The sequence below is a fragment of the Euprymna scolopes genome, chromosome 18, assembly GCF_053919585.1.
Source record: "Euprymna scolopes isolate OS-2025 chromosome 18, ASM5391958v1, whole genome shotgun sequence".
NCBI classification, from domain to species: Eukaryota; Metazoa; Mollusca; class Cephalopoda; order Sepiida; family Sepiolidae; genus Euprymna; species Euprymna scolopes.
Window position 1 is genome coordinate 71646266 of NC_136499.1, and position 25113 is coordinate 71671378.

At 32.6% G+C, this 25113-nt stretch overlaps 1 protein-coding gene across 1 annotated transcript; it reads left to right on the top strand.

Annotated features, from left to right (window-relative positions):
• The first annotated feature begins 8541 nt into the window (after positions 1-8541).
• Positions 8542-9655, top strand: LOC145297653 (uncharacterized). The gene has a single exon (XM_080143819.1). It carries the CDS (start codon positions 8814-8816, stop codon positions 9609-9611), a length of 798 nt encoding a protein of 265 aa, XP_079999945.1. The 5' UTR covers positions 8542-8813; the 3' UTR covers positions 9612-9655.
• Positions 9656-25113: the final 15458 nt, after the last annotated feature.

A 25113-nucleotide genomic window follows, 5' to 3' on the forward strand; every position in this document is an offset into this window, starting at 1 on the left:
ATTATGGGGAAAAACGTGCCATTTTTTACCTCTTTTGAGCCACTGGGGACGCAACGGGAATTTTCACAGAAAATTTTTTTTTACTGTGCACATCTATTTAATGAAATACAATTTGTGGCAAAATTTCAGAAAAAACTAATGGACGGATATTTAGCAATCGTCCGGACTAACAGACACACGGACGGACATCACTGAAAATATAGGTCCTCTCCAATAAATTTAGGGACCAAAAACATAGGTCCCTCTCTGATAAATCGGGGGACCAATTTATCTACAAAGCATTTTAGAACCACTTCATGATTGGCGAAGACAACACCAGCTGAAAATATGGTTACACATCATCAAAGCCAATGTCAAACCTACTTCTGGTCCTGAGACTGGCTGCCTATAACTATCTTGGCTGCTGCATATCATCATGCATGGTGTGCTTTCATCTGGGATGCTATGTATCTGGGCAAAGTCAAATAACCTTACTGGCATATTCTGACGTGCGACGATATTGCCAGATTGGAAAAGTCTACAAATTTATTAAATATAGTAAGAAATGCAAAGTATAATTGTTCCCAGATACTTGAATAACAGGTGTGACCTGTGACTCTGCCGAGATTGTTTGTAGCTGGGGTCGCTGAGGTCAGTGAATAGTGTGAATGAAAAAGTTGTCAAAAGGTGTTTTCTAGGGTCTGGAAGTGTAAACATTTCTCTGATTTAGGAAAGAGACAAAAGAGAGAGAAAGAATATAAATTTAGAATTCCCTCTGATTTAAAAAAAAAGGGGAGAAAAAGGAAAAAAAGATGGTAAAAGGGTAAAAAATCCAAGAATGGTAAAATCCAAACACGGTCAAATTAAAAGCTTCCAATCCAACAGGTAAGTTCCAAATGGTCCAAAATGATCCAAAAGGCAGAATTCCTTGGAAAATATCACAAATGGAATGAGTTCAAAATCATTAAAAGAAAAGTTCAAATGTGCACAGAAAAAGCACTGGAGAGAATATTTAAAACACGTTTGCCAAGGCCGGATATATATATATATAAAGATATATATATATATATGTATGTATGTATGCATATGTATATTAAAATATTTAATCGAATAATTATGTTTAATAAGAAAAAGATTATCAATGACTTGTTAATTTTTTTTTATTTGCTTTTTTCATGTTTTAAAAGTGATTTAGTTTGTCACAGATATCAACAAACCAGACCCTTCCAGTGATGAGGGTTTCCAATCAAAAATCCATGGGTGTGAAAATTGTGTTCCCACTCGAACTTAGGGCCTGCATATTTTGTGCATCGCGTTGCTAAAACTGGCATTATAATGAGTGATTCCAATGACCAATAAGTACATTTGAGGAATCCGAGACATTTATGCTCTCATGGTTGAGGATCGCATTTAACTTGTAACTGCTGTAACTGTAGTCAACGTTCTATGGCAGTGGTTGGTTACATTGCTAGAGAAATGCTGGAATCAGTATGTCACTTTTGCATAAAACTATGTTGATGAATAAAGTAGAATTTTGCCTAAGTGTGGTTGCTTTATTAGTTAAGCCCAATATTTATCAAGCAATGTATGACATTCGTTGAGGTGCACGTAAGCATTGCACATAATAATTTCCCTATATGACTAAACCAGTTGTAAAAGTGGATGCATAGACAGAGAATAAAAGATATAGATGGAAATAATTGATGTTGAATGCATTCAATAGAAGTGAAAAATAAATTATTTTTAAAGATTAAAATTAAGTGTTAAAAAAAAAAACTAGCAGCAAAAGGAACAAAGAAAAAACTGTGAAAAGGAAGAAGTGAAAATATGTATATGCCATTGACACTGCTGGTTTAGATTCTTTTTTTTTCATAGTAATGTGTCACCACTTACCAAATTCAAAAGCTAATCGAGAATAAAAGGGTTAATGAAATTTTTAGTTGGATGATGAAAAATACTATGAGAGGATTCAAAACGAGGAGTGGAATAAGCAGAATTTGATTTTTTTAAGAGGACAACTCGACAAGTATTTGTTGATTTGAAGACAATCTGCAAAACACAAACAGCTCATTCAGTATTACAGTAAGCTACCACATCTATACAGCCTAAACTCTTAAGATTCACAAAGATTATTTTCATTAAGGTCTATTGTCAGCACCCAAGGTTCAGCATGCCATACATTGAGGCGTTTCCTGGCAGATATAATCACCTCAATGATAGAGAAATCTCTGTCATATGTCAAGAATTCAGCTCACTTTGTGGAAAAAATTATTCCAACCAGATGGTGAGTTTAGATCTAATGAGTTTGTTCACAAAAATATCCACTGACAAGAGTGACTGCAGATAACTTGACTCGATATACTTCACTGGGGGAAGGCATTTGTATCCCATATCTTGCTTGTCACCGTCGTCCTATTTGCAGAACAGAAACTGGAAGTCCAAAAGAGCAGGTGATCTGGATCATAACTCATTTGTTTTTTTGTTTGTTTGTTTTTTTTGTTTTTTTATCTAATTAGAAGTTTAAACTAAAAACTTAAACTTTTGATTAAATAAAAAAAATACGATTTTTATTTTTCTCTTCTTACAAACATAAAAATTTGTATCAGTTGCAATATTACCAGACAGTTTTATGTTTTGTTGTTTTTATTAGGAAAATAAGATAAGACATGGTATATTCGTTAACATCAAGATGGCTGACTGCCAATTTTGTTTTATTCACGTTGGACAAGTTTACATTTTCAAGGGAGACAACTCCTACTGGTCCAAAATGTCTGCTAACATAACATTTTCCTTTTGTTTGGAAGATGAAGACACTAGTAAGCCTGTTTGGATCTGGACACAGGCCATTAGCACTATGTGTTCGAGAATTTTCAGGTATAATTTGGAGATCTCGCAATTTTTTCAAGTTGAACATAATGCCTGCAACTGGATATTTTTTAGTGTGCTTTTTAGTCGGGCATCATATTCTTGTTGAATTTTGCCATGGATTAGCACATCATCTTGTATGCATATTGTTCTGGTTTCATTCTCTAGTACTAGTGACATGCACCTTTGTAGATCTCACTGGCTGATGAAATACAAAAAGGGAAAGGTTGAATTGGTACTGTCTGAATAGGATGATGAAGGTCGTCAGTGCATGGGATTCTGATGAAAGCAGAATTTGCCAATATATGCTGTTTCCATCCAGTTTGCTCATGATTCTCATTTCCCCTAACCGGACCAAAAGGTGGTCAACCAAGGGTAACAGGTGGAGTTCACATTTTATGCACTTGTTGAACTTCCCATTCGCTTTTGTTACTACCACCATAGGATAACACCATTCGGTGGGTTTGTAATTCTTGCTTATGATGACCAGCTTTTCCATTTTCCAGAGTTCTGCATGCGTTTTCATCATAAAATGTAGTGGTAAGTGTTGTGGTGTGGGTACTAAGTATGGATCTGCATCCATGTGTAACAATATGTTATATTCTTTTTTAAATTTTGATTTGAATTTGTTTGTCAATCTATTTTTCAAGTCATATGCCAATATATGCTGTTTCCAAGCTTAAGTGCTTCAATGTTTGGTTCACCTAGCATTGAAGATTGAGGATAATGAATATCTGCTGCTCTGTTGCAAATTCTTGGTGCAAGACAATTGCAGTGATCTTTCCAGTCACTTTGAGTGGAACGCATCACTGACCATGCAGGGTTTTGTGAATATCTAAAAGGGTTAGTAGGTCCTTCCTTAGTTTGTAGATGTGCTCAGTGATTGCAGTCACGTCTGCTCCAAAGTAAAATTCATTGATGGTGATATTAGTTCACCAAAATTTGATCAGGCTGATTTTTTATATTGCAAGAACACCAAGGCATAGTAACCAATCATGTCACAATTGTGGCAGATGACTGAAATGGCGAGGCATGCACGCTTCTAATAATTACCACAGTGGTTACACTCAGCTTCCATTTTGTGCCCTATGTATGCCCTTTTTGTTGATCATCATAGTGATTTTCTTGTCTGGGTTTTGTTTTGTATTCACTCTACCCTTGACTGCGAGTTCCATTGTGACTGACAGAATGGACCTTACCATCAGTTGATCATTCACTACTGATGTTTTCTGATGATTGCAGATATTGTGATTTGATTGTATCACATTGCTGTGCGCATTTGATGACCTCATCTAAGGTGAGGTCATTTTCAGACGAAATGACATCTTAGCACGTGACTACAATTCTTTTGCTTATTAATTCTTCGTGTAAGTCCCTAAAATTGCAGTACAAGGCGATCCATGATAAAAGAATTCTTTTTGACATCATTGGTTGAACCTGGCCCATTTATGTTATGTTCATGTTGCCTTTGAAGTGGTCATTAGATGTTGACATTACTATGTTAACGTCTTGAGCTTTCTCAGATGAGAGCTTGCTTTATCACACATATATTATAGTGTCTCCCTGATAAGGGATTAGTTTCTTACCTAGTCTGGACACTGTCTTGTAATGGTTGACCTGTCAAATAAATCTTTTTCAATAATTCGAGTTGATTGAATCTAAACGGTTTAGGCAGGCTTGTGCTGTTGGAATTTCATTTTTTTCATTGTACAGCTTTTAGGCTCAACACTTTGTTTACCTCCATCCCTGTGTATTGCTGTGTATATCCGTTTTTAAATCCCACTTCTGGCACCATATTTTGTCATGTTTTTATTGGGAAAATAATACATGACATAATATATTCGTTAAGACCAAGATGACTGACTGCCAAGTCTCATTTTATTCATGTTGGGCAAAAGAGGTTACATTTTAAATTCCCACTGAATGTCTGTTAACATAATTTAGTAGAGTAATTGCACACCGACCAATTGGATGGCTGGGTGTATTAATACAGTTTGTTGCGCGTGTTCTTTAAAGTGTCCATGCAAGTATTTTCTCACCAAAAGTGGGAATTAGATATTGGTACAAATCAGATGTGCTGAGGCTGGTCTCTTCCAAATGACCAGCCTAGAATAGAATTTAGAAAGGATGTGTGGCATCTCTTTTTTTTTCTAAAGATTACAATTGACAATTTTTACTCCTTTTCAGTACTGTCAAAGCAAAAGGTATTTTCTATTAAAAACAAACACTGTAATCCTCTATTTCTTTAACTGTGAATTAAATAAGAGGACATTCTATCTATTTCAAACATGGAGTCAGATGAACCTCAACTGAAACTATAATTATGGATATCCTATTACCACTCGGTTATTTACCCATGATTAATTTGACTTTCCCTTATTTCATTTTTATTTAAATAAATATCGTAAATGAGAAAAAAATGTCAATTATTCAGAACAGCGTACTAACTAGAAAGAAATAAGGGAGATAACTAAAGTTTCAAATTTATTTCTTAGAATGTAGAAAATGGTTAGTATTCACGAATACATACAAGCAATGCAAAGAAGTGATTGAATTTCTGTCTTGAGTGTTTGAGTAGGATTGTGACAACAGAATATTATTTTCATTCTTTTTACTCTCAAGTATATATCCGACACAGTCAATCAACCAAGAACAACATTAGTCTATATAAAAACATATAAGATATTAACGAATATATACTCAAGAGTCAAAACAATGAAAAGAAATGCTGTTGTCACCGCCCTAGTCATGAGACACAAATAATGATGAAATAAATAGATAAAATAATTTTATGGAGATCAACAATATAAAATGATTTATTTAACAAATTCACAAATGAAGGAAATAACGATGGATTCAGCTTGGTTAATTTAGTACAGAGTAATTGTTTTTAAATTTTCCCTGTGTTTTATGATCATATGATCTGTCAAGGGCAGATAAATCCTGCCTCAATCTTTCTCACCAAGGGTAGATAAATGTTATTGAGTAGCGAGACAGAAATATATAAAAATAAATAGATAAAACAATTCTGATGTCAACGATCTAAAAATGATTTATTTAAGAATTTATAATTGAATAATTACGATAATGATGGATTTAATTTTCTGTGGATAGATATTGATTGATAGCATCCTTCATCTTGGATTTTTCCCATTATATGATATATAAAGGTTAAAAAAAACTTTCACAGTCACTCTCACCAATACCAGATAGATCTTGCTTTTAAATTTCCCTTGATAAGCAAGACAATTCTAAGGTGCAAAAAGAGTTAGCTCCCTTTAAACATAGAAAGACTTTTAGGTGGATCATTTTTCTATTTAACAGTTCTAAAAGGTGTCAACAAGTACCAGACATGTTTCTGATTTTTTTTTTTTTTTGCTTCCCATGATTTCATATGTTCCCTTCCACCGCCCTTTTAGGTAGTCAGAGCTACCCAGTTAACAGGGCTCTGGTGAAAATCCAGGAGTAGTCAGCATCAGGATCCGTCATTTTCTAGTCTCCATATATGGCAAACAAAGACATGGAACCACAAATTAACAAATTGAAAGTGACAACATTGCTTTTGCCCCATTCTTTTGTATGTTTGGGGCCAAATTTGTCCCGTCTCTGCATGCAACTGCCTTGCTGTTCTTGGTGTTAAGGGTAAAAACTTGCCATCTTGCTGGATAACAAATAGCTATGACCAACATGCAGGACTTCATGATTTTTGTGAACTTTATGTAAAAGTACTGTTTAACAACTGCAATGCTTTCTTCCACATGCTGCATGGTCTTCAATAAAGTTGTTCTCATTAATAACAATGACATGCTGTAAATTCCACTTTGGGGTGTCTATAGACCGATATATTTGAATGCAGGGTAATATCCACTGATAAATTACTGCATTCAGCCATTGAGACTGCCATTCTTCAGTCTCAAAAGACTATTGAATTGTGCTCAGAGTGCAGAATAAGTAAGTATGAAAGGCAAGCAGTTACCTATGCAGCAAATATCCCCTATCCACCTCACTAGAATGGCTCATTGGAAAGGCAAGTGCTAAAACACAAGGCTTCAGTAGTGTAATAGGAATCCAGAATATTGTAGCCTCCAGTTCCAGATTTTTTCTCAGAATTGACTCTCAAGCTTTTTCTATGAGTGGGTATAGCTGCAAGGCAGTGGAGGTTCAAGAGAAGAGTTTCCTCAGCATCCCAGCACATCAGACGTGAATTTCAAAAAGTAATTTAAAAAAATTATACAACACCATCATTAATGAGAGAGAGAAAGGAGGAGACGGATAGATATTTATCCAATACAATAAAATTAGAAATGAATAACATCAAATATTAATTTATTATGAATTGTTTAAAAACTAGATATGCAAATTAACCATTACAATGAATCTCATTAGATCATTCGTCTCTACTATATATAAAGTATTTCAAAATTCTGTGGTGTATTATTTAATAATAGTAAGCCATTTTGGTAGAATGATAAATGTAAAACTTTTTACATGTATTCATTTAAATGAAGATACTAATAAAATAGTGATACATTTCTAAATCAATAAATGCAAAAGTTTTTTTCAACATATGCTTACTATATCACCATCAAAACAGTTGTGTTTATTTAATTCTTTGACACAACATAAGATTTTAAAATACTGTAGGTCTAGTAATCTGCAAACACCTACGACTAGCTTTCAGTTTTCTTAATTTGTATATTTAATTAATAAACAACTTTTAATACATTAATATTGTGCAATATAAATGTTTACTTTGCATTATGATATTTTCTATATTTAATTTAGTTGAAAGTAAAACATGTGATTTTGCTGGTATGTTGAGAACATTTATTTATTTGCAGAAAATATTTTTAAAAATACATTTAAAACAAATTAGGCACAAGGTCACCAAAAATATGGGGAAAGTGAGTATCATTGGTCTAAAGTGATAAAAATGTCCGTGCTTATGTTACCGTGTTATTTTTTAAAATAGTATTTTCAAGTTAATTCGAGTTTTACGATATTTTTTTTTTATTAAACTGTCAGGTGAAAGTACAGAATAATTACAAAACAACCTCTCCTTCCCATGCCCTTAACATTTGACTATAACCTTGACCTTAAAAATTGATCGGTTAAGCTGCTACTGATTGTTTTTCAGGGTATATATATATATATATATATATATATATATATATATATATATATATATATATATATATATATATTTAAAAAAAAACATATTTGCTATAGTATTGAGCACTCTCTTCAGGTTTTTACTAATTACCAGTTTTACTATATATATATATATATATATATATATATATATATATATTATTACCGTTTTATGTTTGGCTACATGTAGCCAAAGCGGTAATAAAAAAATAAAACACACACACACACATAAATATATATATGTACAGAAAGTTGTTAGATGAGACACAAGTCATTGGTATCGTTGATTTCAAACTTGATAATTAGGACCGTTTTTCTCAATGAAGAGAGGTTGATATGGGTATCTAAAACGGTCCTAATTATCGGGTTTGAAATCGACGGTACCAATGACTTGTCTCATCTAACAACTATTTGCATACAGAATATAAATACGCTCTTATTTTCGGATTTTCCTTACAATTGAGCACTCTGCTGGATTTCTTTTTCCAAAAACAACTAATTGTATATATATATATATATAATTGCGTAATGTTGTATTAATTAAATTTTTTTTTAAATTGTAAACCATTTTTAATTTAAAATTTTAATAATTTTTCAACCAATCAATTGCGTAAGAAATGTCACGTGACTATTAGCGTTTTCGAGTATTGATTTGGTCGTTAAGCAAAAGAAAAAAAAATTAATTATTCCACTTATTTCCCCATCATATTTCCATCGTATGTTAACAATTTTGAATAGAAAAAAAATAAAAAAGGAAACAAGACTAAAGAAACAACTCAAGGCTCATCAAAAAAGGAAAATTAATATATACGTAAAAAATGAATCATTCACATAACCATCCAAGCGCGACAATTTTGGCTGCACATAGCCGTTTTTTGCGTCGACAAATGATGTCCGAAGGTTCCGAAATTGACCGTGAACCCTGTTGCGGCCGACCAGGTCAAATTGGTTGTAAACTAGATGCCCTGTATTTTGACTTTACCAATTCTAATTTGGTCAGTGATCCTCTACATGAAATCCGCATTTCTTCTTCAATTCAAGAATTTCGGATGAATGGCGTTGAAGACCAGTACAAACTCCAAGAAGAACTCATCCCTTGTCCTGTTATGGCTAAAGCAAATCCCTTGGCAAATTACCAGAAGACTTCGGAACGAGTCAGTACCAAAAATGTCTCTGGGATTCTCCAGCTCTTGAACTTGAATAACCATCAAATGGAAGCTTACTTTGCCTTAAGGAGAGAGTCTGCTAAAATGCCGCTTCCTCATTCCTGTATTGACAATTCCGACCAATTCTTAGAGTCGTATGTAAATCTGAAAGAGCCAAGAGTGATCTCGAGTTGTAGTCAAAATGGCGACCCGCTCGAGGCTTACATGACCTTTAAAGAAGAACGAAAGAAAAAGAAATCTACAAAAGTGGAACATTGTGTCTTCTGCAAAAATAATGGCGAGGATATTTTTTTATATTCTAATCATAATTTAAAAGACGAATCCGGTCGGGTGAGTTGCCCTGTCCTACGGAATTATACATGTCCACTTTGTGGAGCTAATGGTGATAATGCCCACACTGTCCGTTATTGTCCGCACGGCACGTCAAATCCTGTGATTATTATTAAATAATATTTTTAGATAGGTTCAAACGTTTTTTTTTTTTTACTTAAAAATGAAATATCTTACAATTTTAAACAATGTTTTTTTAAAACTGTTTATAATATGAATGAAGATTTTTTTATGGCAATCGTCCAATATTTCAACATTTGACAATATTTTTGAAGTCTAGAAATGAAGACAGATTATTTTTTATGTTATTTTTTCGAGGTCGACAGAGTAAAATAATATTTAAAAAAATAATTAAAAAATTTACATTTTTTTACATTATAGTGCAAAAAAAAATAAAATAAATTGAAACAATTTTCTCAACTTTAATTTTAAGAAAATATTGAATTTTCTGGCTCATTCAACATTCGTCGCCATCAATAGATTGCCTGTTACACCAAACGGTACACATTTAAAAAAAAAAATTAAGAAAAAATTTGGTTAAAACTATACAAACACCGTGACAGCGAATTAACCCTAACCCCCTAACCCTAACCCCAACCCTAACGCTGTCACGGTGTTTAATACCAAAATTTGATACTTATGCATTTATGTTACCGCGCTGAAATAATAATGTTATTATTTAGAAAGCCATTCTTAACATGGGTAGAGTGTTTTGTAACTATTTTGTACTTTCATTTAACAATAAATAAAAACATCGTTTAAATTTAATTAAATTCGAAAATATTATAAAAAAAATAAATAAAAAAACAGCGCAGTAGCATACGCACCAAAACTTTTTCAGGAAAATTTTATAATTAACATTTATTTGTAAAACACTGTTTTAAAAACAAGAGTACCCGACTTAGTCAACAGCAAACGGTGTTTGGTCAGACTTGGGTCACTTATTCTTCTAGTTGGTGCTACTGCACTTATTGATCCGCGTTATTTTTTAAATCGTATTTCCAAGTTTAATTAAAGTTTTATGATATGTTTTTTTTTATTCAATTGTAAGGTTAAAGTACAGAATAGGTACGAAACACCCTCCCCCATGTTAAGAATAACTTTTTAAATAATAACGTTATTATTTCAGCACGGACCGATAAGTGCACTGCACTGTGCACTAGTACCTTCTAGTTTGCCAACTTTTGTTCTAATTTTTTAGATGGAAGTACTGAACAATTAACCATTTCCTCTTCCAATGTTAAGAACGACTTTCTAAATAATCTGAATTTACGAACTGTGCTGAAATAAGGTTTTTATTTAGAAAGTTATTCTTAACATGGGGGTGAGAGCTTTATTAACTATTCAGTATTTTCCCTTAATTTAATAAATTTGGGAAACTGAAACTCGTCGGAAGTTATATTACGGATGAAGTTTAATATCTGACCGCAAATCGTCTGCTGTTGACTTTGAGTCGATTACTCTTCTGGTTTGCTCATTTATTAAAATTTTCTGAAATATGAAAATTAAATGAAATGAGATTCTTACTGGATTGCTGAAAACTATCAAATAATTTGGTGTGCAATCATTTTTGAAAGCGGTTTTGGTGCTTATTCAAATTGGCACTTGTATGGCGGCAATTAAAAGTAAAGAAAATACAGAAAAATGTTTGATGTACGTACTCGTTACAGAACGAAAATGTCATATTTCAAAAATCACGAAGTAGGTTTTTTATTCAAGAAAATCAAATTTTACGACTAAGCGAGTCGGGTATGATGAAATCCGATAAAATAAACAGGGGTTGGGGTGTCAACTCAAATTGAAATGTTGAGGTCAAAATCAGTTTTATGTTCAATACAATCACTAAAAATCGTAAATTTTGGTGGTTTTTTTTGTTTTTTTAGTTTTAAAAAAAACTATTTACGTAATTTTTGAAATATGGCATCTTCGTTCTGTAACGAGTACGTACATCATACAGACTTTTCTGTATTTTCTTTGCTTTTAATTGCCGCCATCTGAATAAGCACGGTGATTTGAAACCTTTAATTTAAACAAATTAAGCTTAAAACGTTGGTACCATAGAAACAGTTTATTGATAGCGGCGCACAGCCACGAATTCGGAATAATTACGTGTGAGAAAAAAAATTAAATATCAACAAAAATTGTTTAATTTTATGCTTGATAACTTTTAACCAATAGTTATGCAAAGGATTTCAGTATTCATATGTTGTCAATGCCGAGTATTGACAGAGAATCTGAATCCGTTCCAAAAATTGCTGAAGCATTTTACGATTTAAAAACAAGTTTTTTAACTTTATCTTTCGCATGCCTTTTGACATTTTTCAAATTGTTGACAGCTTCGACCATTTCCGGAACTAACTCGAGATTCCTTGTCAATGCACAGAACTGATTTTTTTAAATATTGAAATTCTCTGGATAACCATTTTTACAAGTATCATTTTTTTTTTAAATATTTTATTATATATAAAAGAAAAAATAATTCAAAACTGGATCTTGCAATTAAAGTATTCTTATTTTAAGTTTTATATTTTACAGTTTTTGATGTAAAAATGTTAGTTTATTTAAATTTAATATTTTAATTTTATAAATGTATTTTCGGTACTTGTACAGTTTAGTCAAGACATTAAAAAAATGAAAATACCGAAAAAAGTTTAAATTGAATATAAAGTGGTAATCGTAAAGAAAGAGAGAGCCTGTTTCCTCCGTTCGACTATAGGTGGCGTTACTGTCTGTCCACCCAGTTACGGAAGTACAAAATGTATATAATGCCACCCTTGAAATAAAAATAAATGTTTTTGTTATATTTTAATTTTAAACATGTTTCTTTTTTTTTTTTTGTGCAAACAAATTTAAGTTATTTTTTTGCAAACATATTTAAGTTTTATTTTTCCAAACATTTACGTTTTGATGCTTGTTTATTTTTAAACATTTACGGTTTTTTTTTTTTTTTTTTTTGCAAGCATAAACTAAATGTTTTTGCTATATTTTTCTTTTAAACATATTTATGGGTACAACCGTTTTTCCGCGAGTATTTTTTACGCTCTTATGATAATAAAAAAAAATCAACGTTTTTTCTTTTATCTTTTTTATGGACCCCCCCTTTTTTCTTAATTTTTCTGCACTTATTTTACCTTTTCTGCAAGTATTTATATATATATATATATATATATATATATTTGAAAAAGGATATTGTAAAACTTGAATCTTACTTGAAACTACTATTAAAAAATAGCGCGGTACCAATAAGTGCATAAGCAAACTTTTCAAAAAGAAAAATATTTCAAAAATATTTAGTTTATGCTTGCAAACCCCCCCCCCAAAAAAAAACCGTAAATGTTTTAAAATAAACAAGCAACAACACGTAAATGTTTGGAAAAATAAAACTTAAATATGCTTGCAAAAACAAACAAAAAAAAAAAAAACGTAAATATGTTTGAAAAAACAAAAAACAAAACTTAAATATGTTTGCACCCCCCCCCCCAAAAAAAACCATGTTTAAAATTAAAATATAACAAAAACATTTATTTTTATTTCAAGGGTGGCATTATATACATTTTGTGCTTCCGTAACTGGGTGGACAGACAGTAACGCCACCTATAGTCAAACGGAGGAAACAGGCTCTCTCTCCGAAAAATAAATTTCACTTAATTTCATCAAGTAGTTTTTTTTTTTTTTTTCCTTTTTTTTTTTTTTCCTTTTTTTTTTACAGCGGAAAAACACGTTTTTATGAGGGCGTGTTGAAGGCAGCCATCTTTAATTTAAACAAACAAATTTGAATTTGAAATACCAAAGGGAGATAACTCCAGTTAAAGCGCTGACACCCCTCCCCATCTTTAATACTAGCTTTTCTTCCTAAAGATCGAACATTTTGCTCGGTATCATAAATTGTTTTTTCGCTGTTTTAAAAAAAAAAAAAAAAAAAAAAAAAAAAGATTAAGTGAAAAAATTTTTTTTTTTCGGAGAACTTCGTTCCATAACGGATACATACAATTTAAACTTTTTTCGATATTTTCATTTTTTAATGTCTTGACTAAACTGTACAAGTATCGTATTTTCGTAGTTAAATTTTTAAATTTGACTACAAAAAGATTTATGGTGGAAAATTTTCTAAAATTATTTTTAATTCAATGCGCCCCAATTTTAGAATGTTAATCTCGTTAAATCTTTAAAACAATTTTTATTTATTTTTTTATTCGTTTTTGGATGATTAAATCAACCATGAAGTGTAACTTTTCATGGCGGTGGAAAATAAAATATTGTTTCTAAACTTTTGCATCATCAAATTTTTTCTTTCATTATTTTAACAGTACATTCTCAGCTACTTCAAGTCCCATGTGAATAAAAATGGGTACTTGTACAGTTTAATCAAGACATTAAAAATGAAAATATCGAAAAACGGTTATATTGTACGTATCCGTTATGGAACGAAGTTCTCCGAAAAAAATTTCACTTAATTTTATCAATTTTTAATTTTTTTTTTTTTTTTTTTTTTTTTTTTTACAGCGAAAAAAAAAAACAATCTGTTATGATACCGAGCAAAATGTTCGATTTTTAGGAAGAAAAGCTAGTAATAAAGATGGAGAGGGAGTGTCGACGCTTTACATGGAGGCGTGTTAAAAATTTCCATATTGGCTGATTTTCAACGCGCTCTCATAAAAACGTTTTTCCGCTGTAAAAAAAAAAAAAAAAAAAAAAAAATTTACTCAGTCAAATTAAATGAATTTTTTTTTTTTTTTTTTTTTTTTTCGGAAATCTTCAGTCCAAAACGAATACGTACAATATAACCTTTTTTCGATGTCTTGATTAAACTGTACAAGTACCTAAAAATGATGTTTATAAAACTTTTTTTTTTTTCTTTTTTTTTTTAATTTTCTTTCTTTGTAACGCTGGGTTAGGGTTTGGAATTATAATTTAATTCATTTGTTTTAATGAAAAGCATTTTTGTTTCTTTTACATCTTCTGCTTTGATCATTTCTAAATGTGTGTTCTGTTCCACTTTAAAAAGAATATGCCCATTATTAACTCCAACAGTAACCATAAATACATGTTAACACAGGAAAAAATATATAAAATATACTAATTCCGATGTGAAAAAAAATCTTTAGTCGAAACACATTTTCTTAGTTTTTTAGAATGTTCACACGTTAATGTTAATAATTCTATAACCCACCAGGGTCCTAGGGGTGCTTTATGGTGAATGAATGGTAGACCAGCTGGCTTCACTTGGTGCGATTGTGTAGGAAACGTTGTGTGCAAGCAAATACGAAGTATATATTTTTACTACCAATTTTTGTATTGCCAAAATGGCCACCATTCAATAAATAATAGAAAAAGTTATTCCTTCTGTCCTACATTATTTGATAAAAAATTGGATAATCATTTTATGTTATAATTTTATTGTATAAAGTTTTAAACAAAAAAAAAAAAAAAAAAAAAACAATTCCAGGGTGCTGACAAATATCGCACAAAAAGAAATAAAATCTTATTCCTTGGCCTTTTGGCTAAGAGCAAAGCATAGTATCTGTTCTATTGCTAATGCTACATTCAGTATTTTTTTCTGCAGTCAGTGAAAAAGAAGTTCTAGACTGATGCAATTTTTTTTTTTTTTTTTCAATCCAGTGTGACTCTTTTTGGGGAGTTGGATTTCCCCATGTTGACAACTGACTTTGTGATTAACTTTGATTAACTTTGCCTTCATGAGGATGGCAAGTAAATAGGATCTCATTTTGACTTCTCTGTTGATAGTTTGGGAGGTAGAGGATAAAATTTTACTCTGTGTGTGTGTTTTCATTTCTTTGATAATAACAGAGACAGATTTATCAGAGGGAGCAATACCTCCCACACATCCTACCAGAAGGGCATCAAGACTTACAATTAAAAACTTGAAACAATTATAAATTAGTTAACGATGATGTGGGATTTGCTATTTCCAATATCTGTGATTTATAAATTTACTAGCAGGGTTATCTGGCGTTGCCTAGGGCAAAAGTGTAGCATATTTCTATTAAAGCTTATATCTTTATTTTCTCTTTCTCCTTTTCCTTCTTCAGTTGCTTCCCTCCTCCTCCCAACCCTTCATTTTTTCTCCACCCAACCCATTCATCTCTAGACGCACACACTTATAGATTACTTGAGAAATAAGTCGGCATAAGGGAATTAACTCTTTGATAAAAAAAATTAAGTTACTTCCTTTAGTTAGTACATAATCTGGGTTTAAGTCTCCTCCTGACAAAATCTGCATCAGTTTAAGATCAGAATTAATTTTTTCTAAATTTTAGGTATTATTCATCCAGAGTAATGCTGATCCAAAAATAATACCAACTTTGTGAGTACTTGTTTTGTTGTTTTTTTTTTGTAGCCAGACATACAAACATTCATGTATACAATTGCCCTTTATATTATATACTACAAGCGGCAAAGAATTATCACTTTGTACCTATATTTATAGTCTCCCAACAATGATCAGATGTGATGCAAAATTAGTTTAATTCCAAAAAAAAAAAAAAAAAAAAAAAATGGCAATCCGAGTTACATCACTGTGTAAACTTAAAAATGTATCTTTTTTTTTTTAATAAAAATAAAAAGGCTGAAACTTAAGCCATTCATGTGTACAATTGTTTGAAAGTTTTATATACAATAAAACAAATAACTCTTATTTCAACAAACAAGTATCAAAGAAAATTTAGTAGTTGTTTGTTTCCAACCCACACTAAACATCGTTCATTGACTTGCTGGGTTTCATAATTTAAGAACATAGTATGGGCTGGAAGAATGCACATCACATGTATCGCAAACAAGAACCAATGATGAAACAGTGATGACTAATGAGGTAGCCGGAAAGTTTTATAATTGGTGTTATGACCAGGATCAACATTCTGCACTACAAGCAAACCAAGGTGGAGGAGAACAATAAAGATAGAAACAAGAGCCATCTGAAAATAAGCAAGCGGTACTTTGTACCTATTTGATTATTTAGTTGTGAAACAGCATAGCATCTAGCAGATGGAGACAATTAATGAAGACAGGTCAAACACTTTGTGGTTTTCCTTAATTATTTGACTTTCTATTTAAGTTAGATTGCTAGTAAATGCTGAATGAAGAGCATATTATTGTTATAAAAAAGTATATGATAATGTGTGGTATCAGAAAATTTTTCAAAAATATTGTGATCAAAACTTAATATCTAAGCTCTCAAAGTTGCAGTGATGGCCGCAGGCTATCTAGAATAACCAAATATACAAAGAATTAGTGTTGGTGACATTCAACGTGTCCATAGGACCCATCCCAAGATTGATAAGAAACCTAATTTTGGAAGGCCCAGGATTAGTATGAATAGAACTACAGAAGTGGTATGAAGGGACTAATGACAATAAAGCAAAAGGATAGACGTTCAATGAGGTGGTGAAAAAAAAAAAGTGGCCAATCTTAACCCTATGCTGGAAAACAAGTTTTTTTTATGTGGAAACTGTCAGTAACAATAATATCAGATTTGACATTATTCAAGGGGCAATCAGCTATGAGTACTAGCAGAGGGAGAGTGAAAATGTTTGAAAGAATTAGTAGGAGAAAAAGGTTAAGATCCAACAGCAGGCTCAGGGGCAGAACAGACTAAGGTGAGAGGGGTTCCATGTCCAAGAAATAGACCAGAAAATTATTGGGTATGTACTGAGCACTGGGATAAATAAGCAGACCTCCAACCAGATTTGATCCTACAAAATACCAAGCCACATCAGGTAGACACAGACTGATTTTTGGACATGCAATTCTGAAACCATAGGTAAAGGACTGATCAACTAAGGCCTCCCACTCCGATTAGCAGAATCCAATTGTATGAAAGGTTGCCAAAAACATACCAACCCAAGTGAAAAATAAGACAACACCTATCTATACTTATAGCTACTTAGTCCTATGTCAGATTATCCAAAGAGGAAAGGAGAGAGCAACTATCATAATATCTACTAAAAATAGAGAGCAGGAAAACACCCATGCATTAGTTTGTGAGAAGTAAAAAGTTACGTCGTTCCAATGGGATCACAAAGGAATTCATTAGATGTATGGACTGATCATTTTATCGCCAGCTGCACTTGAAAAAAGGTGCCGATACTGTCAGAATCTAGAACATTAAGCAGTGGTGCGTCAGCAGTTACAGAATAAAAAATAGGGTGAGAGGAGAGAAGCATGCTGCCTTATATATTTTACCTGATAGGATGAAGAGGAATTAGGCTAATTATAATGATAAGTCCCTGTTACCAGCTCCTATGTTTAGAGTAGTTCAAAAATTTGTAAAAAGCAAAAACAGTTTGTCAGACGAAAGGAGAAAGTACCAATGTACTCATTGATGACGGAGAAAAGAAATCTCACCTGTAAGATGATGGTGGGAAACCTGTCAATATGGACTCTAATAGATACAAGAGCATCTGCATTTCTGATCAGAATAGCCAGATTCAGTCTGAGAGAAAACTGATGGAGCTACATTTAGTCAAGTGTATGGAGCAGAGATGAAGATCACGGCAATGATGTGATTAACTGTAGGAGTAAGAGGAGTTAATAGTGTCCATAAGTTATACACAGCCCTTAATCTGTGTAGCAAATTGATCTTGGCTGAAGTATCACAGATTTCCTACCATGATATTGACAGTAGAGATTGTCAAAGTATCTTTAGTTCACAGAGCTTTAAAGCACTGTCTACGAGGGCTGATGATGAGAAAACCCAGGACAACCATTTCCATATAAAAATAAGCTTGTTATTTAAAAAAAAAAAAAAATCGTTTTTCATCTCTGAGGAAATACAAAGGTAACTAGTGAATCTATTGTTTATAAAGTGAGGAATAGAATTTTTCCTTTACGTAAACACAAAAACTGTCTGACCTTTCCTTTACAGGAATATCACCATCTAACTGCATGGTAAACATAACCATTCGAATTTCAAATGGGTAGGAAATGAGATAACCTTATCCATTAGAAGGGTCCACAAAGTGAGGATAAGAATGAGATTAAGTGGGAAGGAGGGAGGAGAAATAAAGAACAAGGCATATAATGTTTTAGGGTTAACATAAGCATAGAATGGTATTATTTTACCTTTATTGTAAATTGAATACTGATTTCATAATTGTTAGTGTAACTGAAATCCAAATTTCTGTGGTAAAAGGTACCATAAACAATGTTTTTAACATAAATAAGGGATTAAAGAAAATGTAAAAAATTATTTTAATACATGAGTTTTAGATGGAAAAGCATCGAGTTCCATAAAACCAAAGAATAGTATCTTCTCTTAAAAACCATCCTTCTCCCAAAAATTACCTTTTTTCAAAATCGCTATAGGTTTATTTCCTTTCATCTGTTTTTATCAAAACAGATTGGATTTATTTCTTGTTACCTGAGGCACCCTCATTGAGGAATACAACTATGCAGGTATTTTGTTTCCAATTTGAGTGCTCCTTTTTGAGGAACCAGAATTGGTAATTTTCTCTAACATACAAACCAGGCATCGTTTATTCCAAATCTTCGTTGAAATTTGATTAAAATTGCATTTAATAAATAGTTCCACTATCATTGATGATGACCTGAAAAATTCCTTTCTATCGTCTACTAGTGTTGGGACGATTAATCGGAATCGCAAATCAAGAAAATCAGAACTTTTTTAGGGTATCGCAATCAGTCTTAGAATCGGAGAAAATATTGACTTTTCCAATGCCAGAAACGATTTTGTAATTGTTTATTTGGTTTGTTTAAAACTTCATTTTCCATAATTGCTACTAAATGGTAAATGTGTGTTGTTTTTAAGCTACAAATAAATGTAAAAATAAACAATAGTGTATTTTTACGTTTTACAGTAATCTAAAGAAAAAACAACTCTATAGCTAAATATTTATTGATTTTTAAAAGAATCAGTAATTGTATCAAAATCAAGAAGAATTTTGGGATCGTCCCATCACTATTGTTTATTACACCAAAATGTAGGGGAGAATGCTACTCCTTTCTGTATATTTCTCCACTTACCAAGTGAAGGACTTATGTAAATGAGCACAATGCATTACATGTTCAGTAGGATACATAGATGCAGGAAACAGATGGCGAATGAAAAATATTTAGCGAAGAGAAAAGACCACAATAAAGATCGGCTGGTTCTTGAAAATAATAATGTCTTCTTGGATATAAAATTCCATACTGTGATTGTGAGCTACTTGAAACTTTCCAAAGTTATGATCATCCTAGATTATGTCCCCCATCCCTCAGTCAGTAAGCTTTTATGTCCAGGGATAAAATGACCTATGATTTTTAAGCAGCTAGCTATGTAATCTACCAAAATAATATCAATATCTCCTCTCTCTCTCTCATATATATATATATATATATATATATATATATAAACCCTGTGTATCGCTTTATTGCAGGTCAATATTTCTTTAATTTTGAAATTGCTATAAAAGGCAGAGAAGTGAAATTTGGTACCCTGGAAGAGCATAACAAGGTGCCTTATTTCATTGACTTTTGTGGAATTTGAACAAATATTTGGAAAATTATGCTAATTTTTCTATTTCCTGGTAATTTTAAGTGTGTATCACTTTATTGCAGGTGTCTAAAAATGCCTAAAAAAGGCCCATTGACAGCTAGTGAAAAAGAACACAATGTCTTAAACAAAATTTCAAGAAGCATCCATGGTCTATAAAAGACGAGTATGTAAGTAACATAATGTTGACATTATATCAACGATAAAAGTAAGCAATGAAAAATCCAATTTGTGTTTTCAAGTTTTTATTTGTGAACCAACCTGCAGAAGATGGTTTGGAAATGCTAGAATTCCCCCAAAGAAAAACAAGGGTTTCTTTTCAATCTTATGTAACCTGGTATCTTCAGCATATAATTATGTCATGGAGACAATATCTAAGAAGCAATGTCACACCTCAACCATTTTTGAGCAATTTTACATACATGTTTTGAATATGCTGCATTTGGTGTGCATCCATTCCTCACCTAGTGACTCCCACGTTAAACTTCCAAAAATAAAAGATTAGTGACTATTTATTCACAATAAAACTTATTTTGTAAATATAAATAACCAAAAAGGAAAATATGTTCATATATTTTTTTAATGTATTTACGACTTTTGAAAAAAAATAAATAAATAAAAAATAACCACATAATCTTTTATATATAAAGTCAATGTTTGTGTGTTAGAGAAGTCTATGTTAACAGAACATTCAAATAGAGTTAAACTCTTCAAGAAATCTAAAAGCCCTGATTGAAAATTTTCTTTGATTCTATCTGGGATCACTACATTATTAGATTAGGTCCATAAAATAACTAGAATATATTAGAATGTAAAGAAACAAAAAAATTTTTTAATAGATTTTCTTTATTTCATGAAGCAAAAATGAAATAAAACAATATCGCAATGAAGAATGTATTTAAAAAAGATTTGAACATTGAAATAATTATAGACTGGCACAAGTGATCATTGCACTGTCCAGAGCAAGATGGATAGAAGAAAAATTCCAATATGCTCTATACCCATGTTGTCAAAGACAGACATTATTGTTTTGATGGGACAGACTAAAACAGATTTAAAAAAATTTTAAAAAAAGAAAAAAACTTCTGCAGCCAGTTGAACAAACAAAAAGATATAGCAAACTCACAATCGATTAGAACAAGCATTGCTTGATGTAAAATCAAAAGTTGATGATAAAGGCAACCAAATTAACACATCAAAATCATGAAATAGTAAATAAACTAAAATGAGATGTTATACTATTAATGCTCTATCCACCAAGTGTTAGGAAATAGGAGGAAAAAGCAAATATCACAAAAGAAAAGAAAGTAGGTTTTTGGATAACAAAAGGGTTTTTATCAGACAATGGCTCAGAATTTGTTCCTTAACGTTCTTTAATTAAAGTGTAGCAATGACTAACAAAAGGATCAAACAATAGATGTAGATAGATTTAGTTTACAGTCACTTTAGGATTGATAATGGGTTTTATTATGTTGGAGAACAGTTTACAGAGGTAAGTGTCTTGCAATGTTTGTATGACTGCCCAGTTAATGACAATTGGTGGCGTTTTTGCAACAGTTGAGGACAAGAGTTGAGAGCCCAGTTAGGAACTTGACGCCAGTTGAAGTTTTGATTAGGGGGGGAGAGCTTGAACAGATGGAGACAAATTGATCAACTGACTGACAAATGCAGCCTTGATAGATGTACATATGAACCTTAATGTTTAGTGGGTAGACCCCACGATGGTGTCGTACACAAACTCAGAGTCCAACCAATGTTTACAAAGTGTTTTAGTCTGGGTTTTATTTTTATATTTGTAGACCCATGTGCTCCCCTCAATGACTGCCAGTGTGAGAGAGACTATGGTGATATGGCCATAAAAAGATAAGACAATGGAGAAGAAATCCAAGGCACATAACTTTAGCCACATGACACATGGTCTTCTAGTGATTCCAAAGATGAACAGGAAAGAGAAGTATTGTTGTACCAGTAAGGAGTGGTAGAAAAGTATGAATTGGAAGCCATGTTTAATTTCAGAAGACTTTCCAATGGGTAGCTGTTCTATACAAGTCCTGGATATGAAGAATTTTCAGTGGTTCGCTGTTCTAGACTTGAGAATTTTGCAAGCAAAGAGCAAAAGATCCTTCTCATGTTACCACAAAAAAATTATGTGCTGGAATGCTAAGATTCAATTTTTATGGAGCAATTCTGGTTTCTGATTGGTCGATAGCAAAACGTGAATTAAATTAGTCAGTTCCTATCATCAGTATTTATAGATAGAATCTCCCAACTTTCAGGGAGCATACCCCCATCTATAATATAAATCTCACCTGTCTGTTTAAATGTATGTATGTATGTATGTATGTTTAAAACTTATCATTTTGAAGCTCAACCCTTTGGACGACATATATCGAAAAATTGGCCAAAAACATTAATTCCTTTACTCTCAACTGGGCACTTTTCTACAGGGAGGGTCGTTTTGTTTTTGCTGACATTTTTTTGCAAGTCATTCAACCCTCGACGTCACAATCATGGTAGGCACATCCTGCTTACTATTTTTTTTTTTTTTTTTGCTCAACACACACCTCCAAACACCCGGGCAACGCTGAGCACCCAGGCTAGTTATGCATAAAAAATATTGCAACAGGTGAAATAAGGAATTAATCTCCTGTAATGAGGCTAAACCTGAGTGGATTGAAAGGTTAGTAAAGTTGTTATATGATGTGCCATCAAATTGGTTGAAAACTCAAAAGTTTATATGTATCCAAGACATTTCAGTGTTAAAACAATGTCAAATTGATTGAAAATATTTTTGGGGGCCAGGCTTGTACTAAGAGGTGATCAACCATGTAGATGATTGCATAAGCTGTCGTGATGAACGGAAAGAGCAATGTAACTCCATTGATAGAAATGGATCTTCCTACCCATTTGAGAAAGTTTGTATACATGTATGAGAGTTTTAAACCTACACATTAAAAGGAGCGTATCCCTAGCAAGTTCTGTGAACTAGTTGACCTATTTGGTTGAGGTATTTATGGTCAAGAATAAGACTGCTCAAAGAAAAAATTTCCAAGATTGATAATAGCTGCAAACATGAATTTAGTAATGATGCATACTTTAGATAGCTAATAGCAACATAACTACTTCCCGATATTATCCATAGAATAATGCAAAGGTAGAAATGTTTTGTATGTTCTTAACAGATATAGTGACAAAACTATCTGAAGAGGAAAACGACAACTTGGACTTTTTGAATCTTGCCGCAGCAAGGTTCACTGGTTTTCTCCTTACATGTAATTCACGTAAGATATAATCTTGTAGACAAACTTTTGAGATAAAGATTGAAATATGTGGTGGAAAAAAATAAAATATTAATCGAACAGCAGCATAAAGTTTTCGAACAGACTTAAAATGGAATATGCTGTGCACAGAACAGAAATTGGAAGAATAACATGGGAAGAAAAGAAGTAAAATTAAACGTAGGAGGTTTAGTATTCTTTCAAACCCAACAGCAACCAGGAAAATTGGTTAAAGATGGAAGTTGTATAATAGAATAATCAAGCAGATCAGATTCATTTCTTTTGAACTGACCAACTTGCTAAAAGGACAAAATGGGCTTATGTAAAGGATTTGAAATTAGAGTTATAGGAATAGTACATGCACAAGATAACCACAAAGGAAAGGCCAGTTAGCCAAACGATGAACCAGAGGCAAGCATAGGAGGAAAATGTGTATACGTAGAAATAGAATGAAACATGGAGAATGCATGGAAAAAGTTGGGAGAGAATGCAAGATGGGATCAAGTACAAGGCGAGCTTTGAATGATGAAAATCAGCCGACAAGACCGTTGTTAGGGCTAAAGAAAAGGCATAAATAGACTCAGAAGAGAGGAAAGAAGCACAAAATCCCTTTGGTAGAACGAGGAAAAGGTAGGGAAAGAAAATGGGAGAAACGGTTAAGATTCTCTTATTGGAATAAAAACGAAGCAGTGGAGTGGGAGGGGGTAGAGGTGTATGAGAACTAGACTGAAGAGAAAAGTAGGGAAAAGATAGTTTTTCATCATCATTGACTGTTCAGCAGAATCCTTCATAGCATGTGCCAGAGATCAGTAAAGTCCTTGATGAGGTTAACTATCAATCATGACAAACTTACAATTATTGCCCCACTCCCACCTTCAAACCAACAATCCAATCTGACATTAACAAAAAAACTTACAAACTTATCCAGCATGTCATCCTAGTTCCTACTGATTGGTAAGCATCCGGTACTTTTCTTGCTTCAGTTTCTGTATCCGAAAAAATTTTTTCTTTTGTCATAGTGTGTGATATTACCAGTTTTCTGTCAACCTACGCAGGTTGGATTGCATAATTCAGGACACAGCAACGATCATTTTTAATATTGATTCTGGCAATGTAAGTTTGTAAGTTAACGCCTGGGCAATCTTCCATCACTTGTGGTAGACTTGACTCAACAGCTGTCATCAGTTTGCTTCTTCATCTGTGCCAGTCATGATTTGGTTAAGAGTATTCTACATAGAGCATCCAAATCTACTTTTAATCACCTGAGCCATTTGTCTAATTGAAAGTGATGAAAGTGAGGGCTCGCCTCATCGTTCCAGAGCAAATGGGAGGATAGAAGAGCTGGGATACAATCAGGATAAAGACCTAGTCGAATCCCTAATACCATTTGACTTGCCTTCAAGCTATAAGTTCACTGTAACACTGAAGCGTCTGATGTTGAATATTAGAGAAATTCATAAAATATATAAGAAAGCTTTAAATTACATTTTTCTGAAAGAGATAAACAAAAAAAAAAGGTCAAAGGTTTTAATAGAAACTCATCGCTAAAAATAGGATGGAGGGAACAGAACGGGTCAACATTTGATATGTAGAAGTATAGTATCGAATATTGGAGGACATTGACCAGTTCAAAAATTTGATACATATGAATGGAAGATCAATTATTAACTGGCACTGGCAAATTGGTATATAAACACGGCAAGTTGCAAAGTCGAGAGAATCTTGTCTTTTCTGTTGCAGAGGCCAAATCTCATATCGACAGAAGAAGCGAGCGATGCCCAAGTCCTACCCCGACCACGAACTTAGAAAATCAGACGTTCGCAGTGTTCCGACA

Bases quoted from the DNA above. Each gene is read 5' to 3' on its own strand.
- LOC145297653 (XM_080143819.1), top strand. From the start codon at position 8,814: ATGAATCATTCACATAACCATCCAAGCGCGACAATTTTGGCTGCACAT.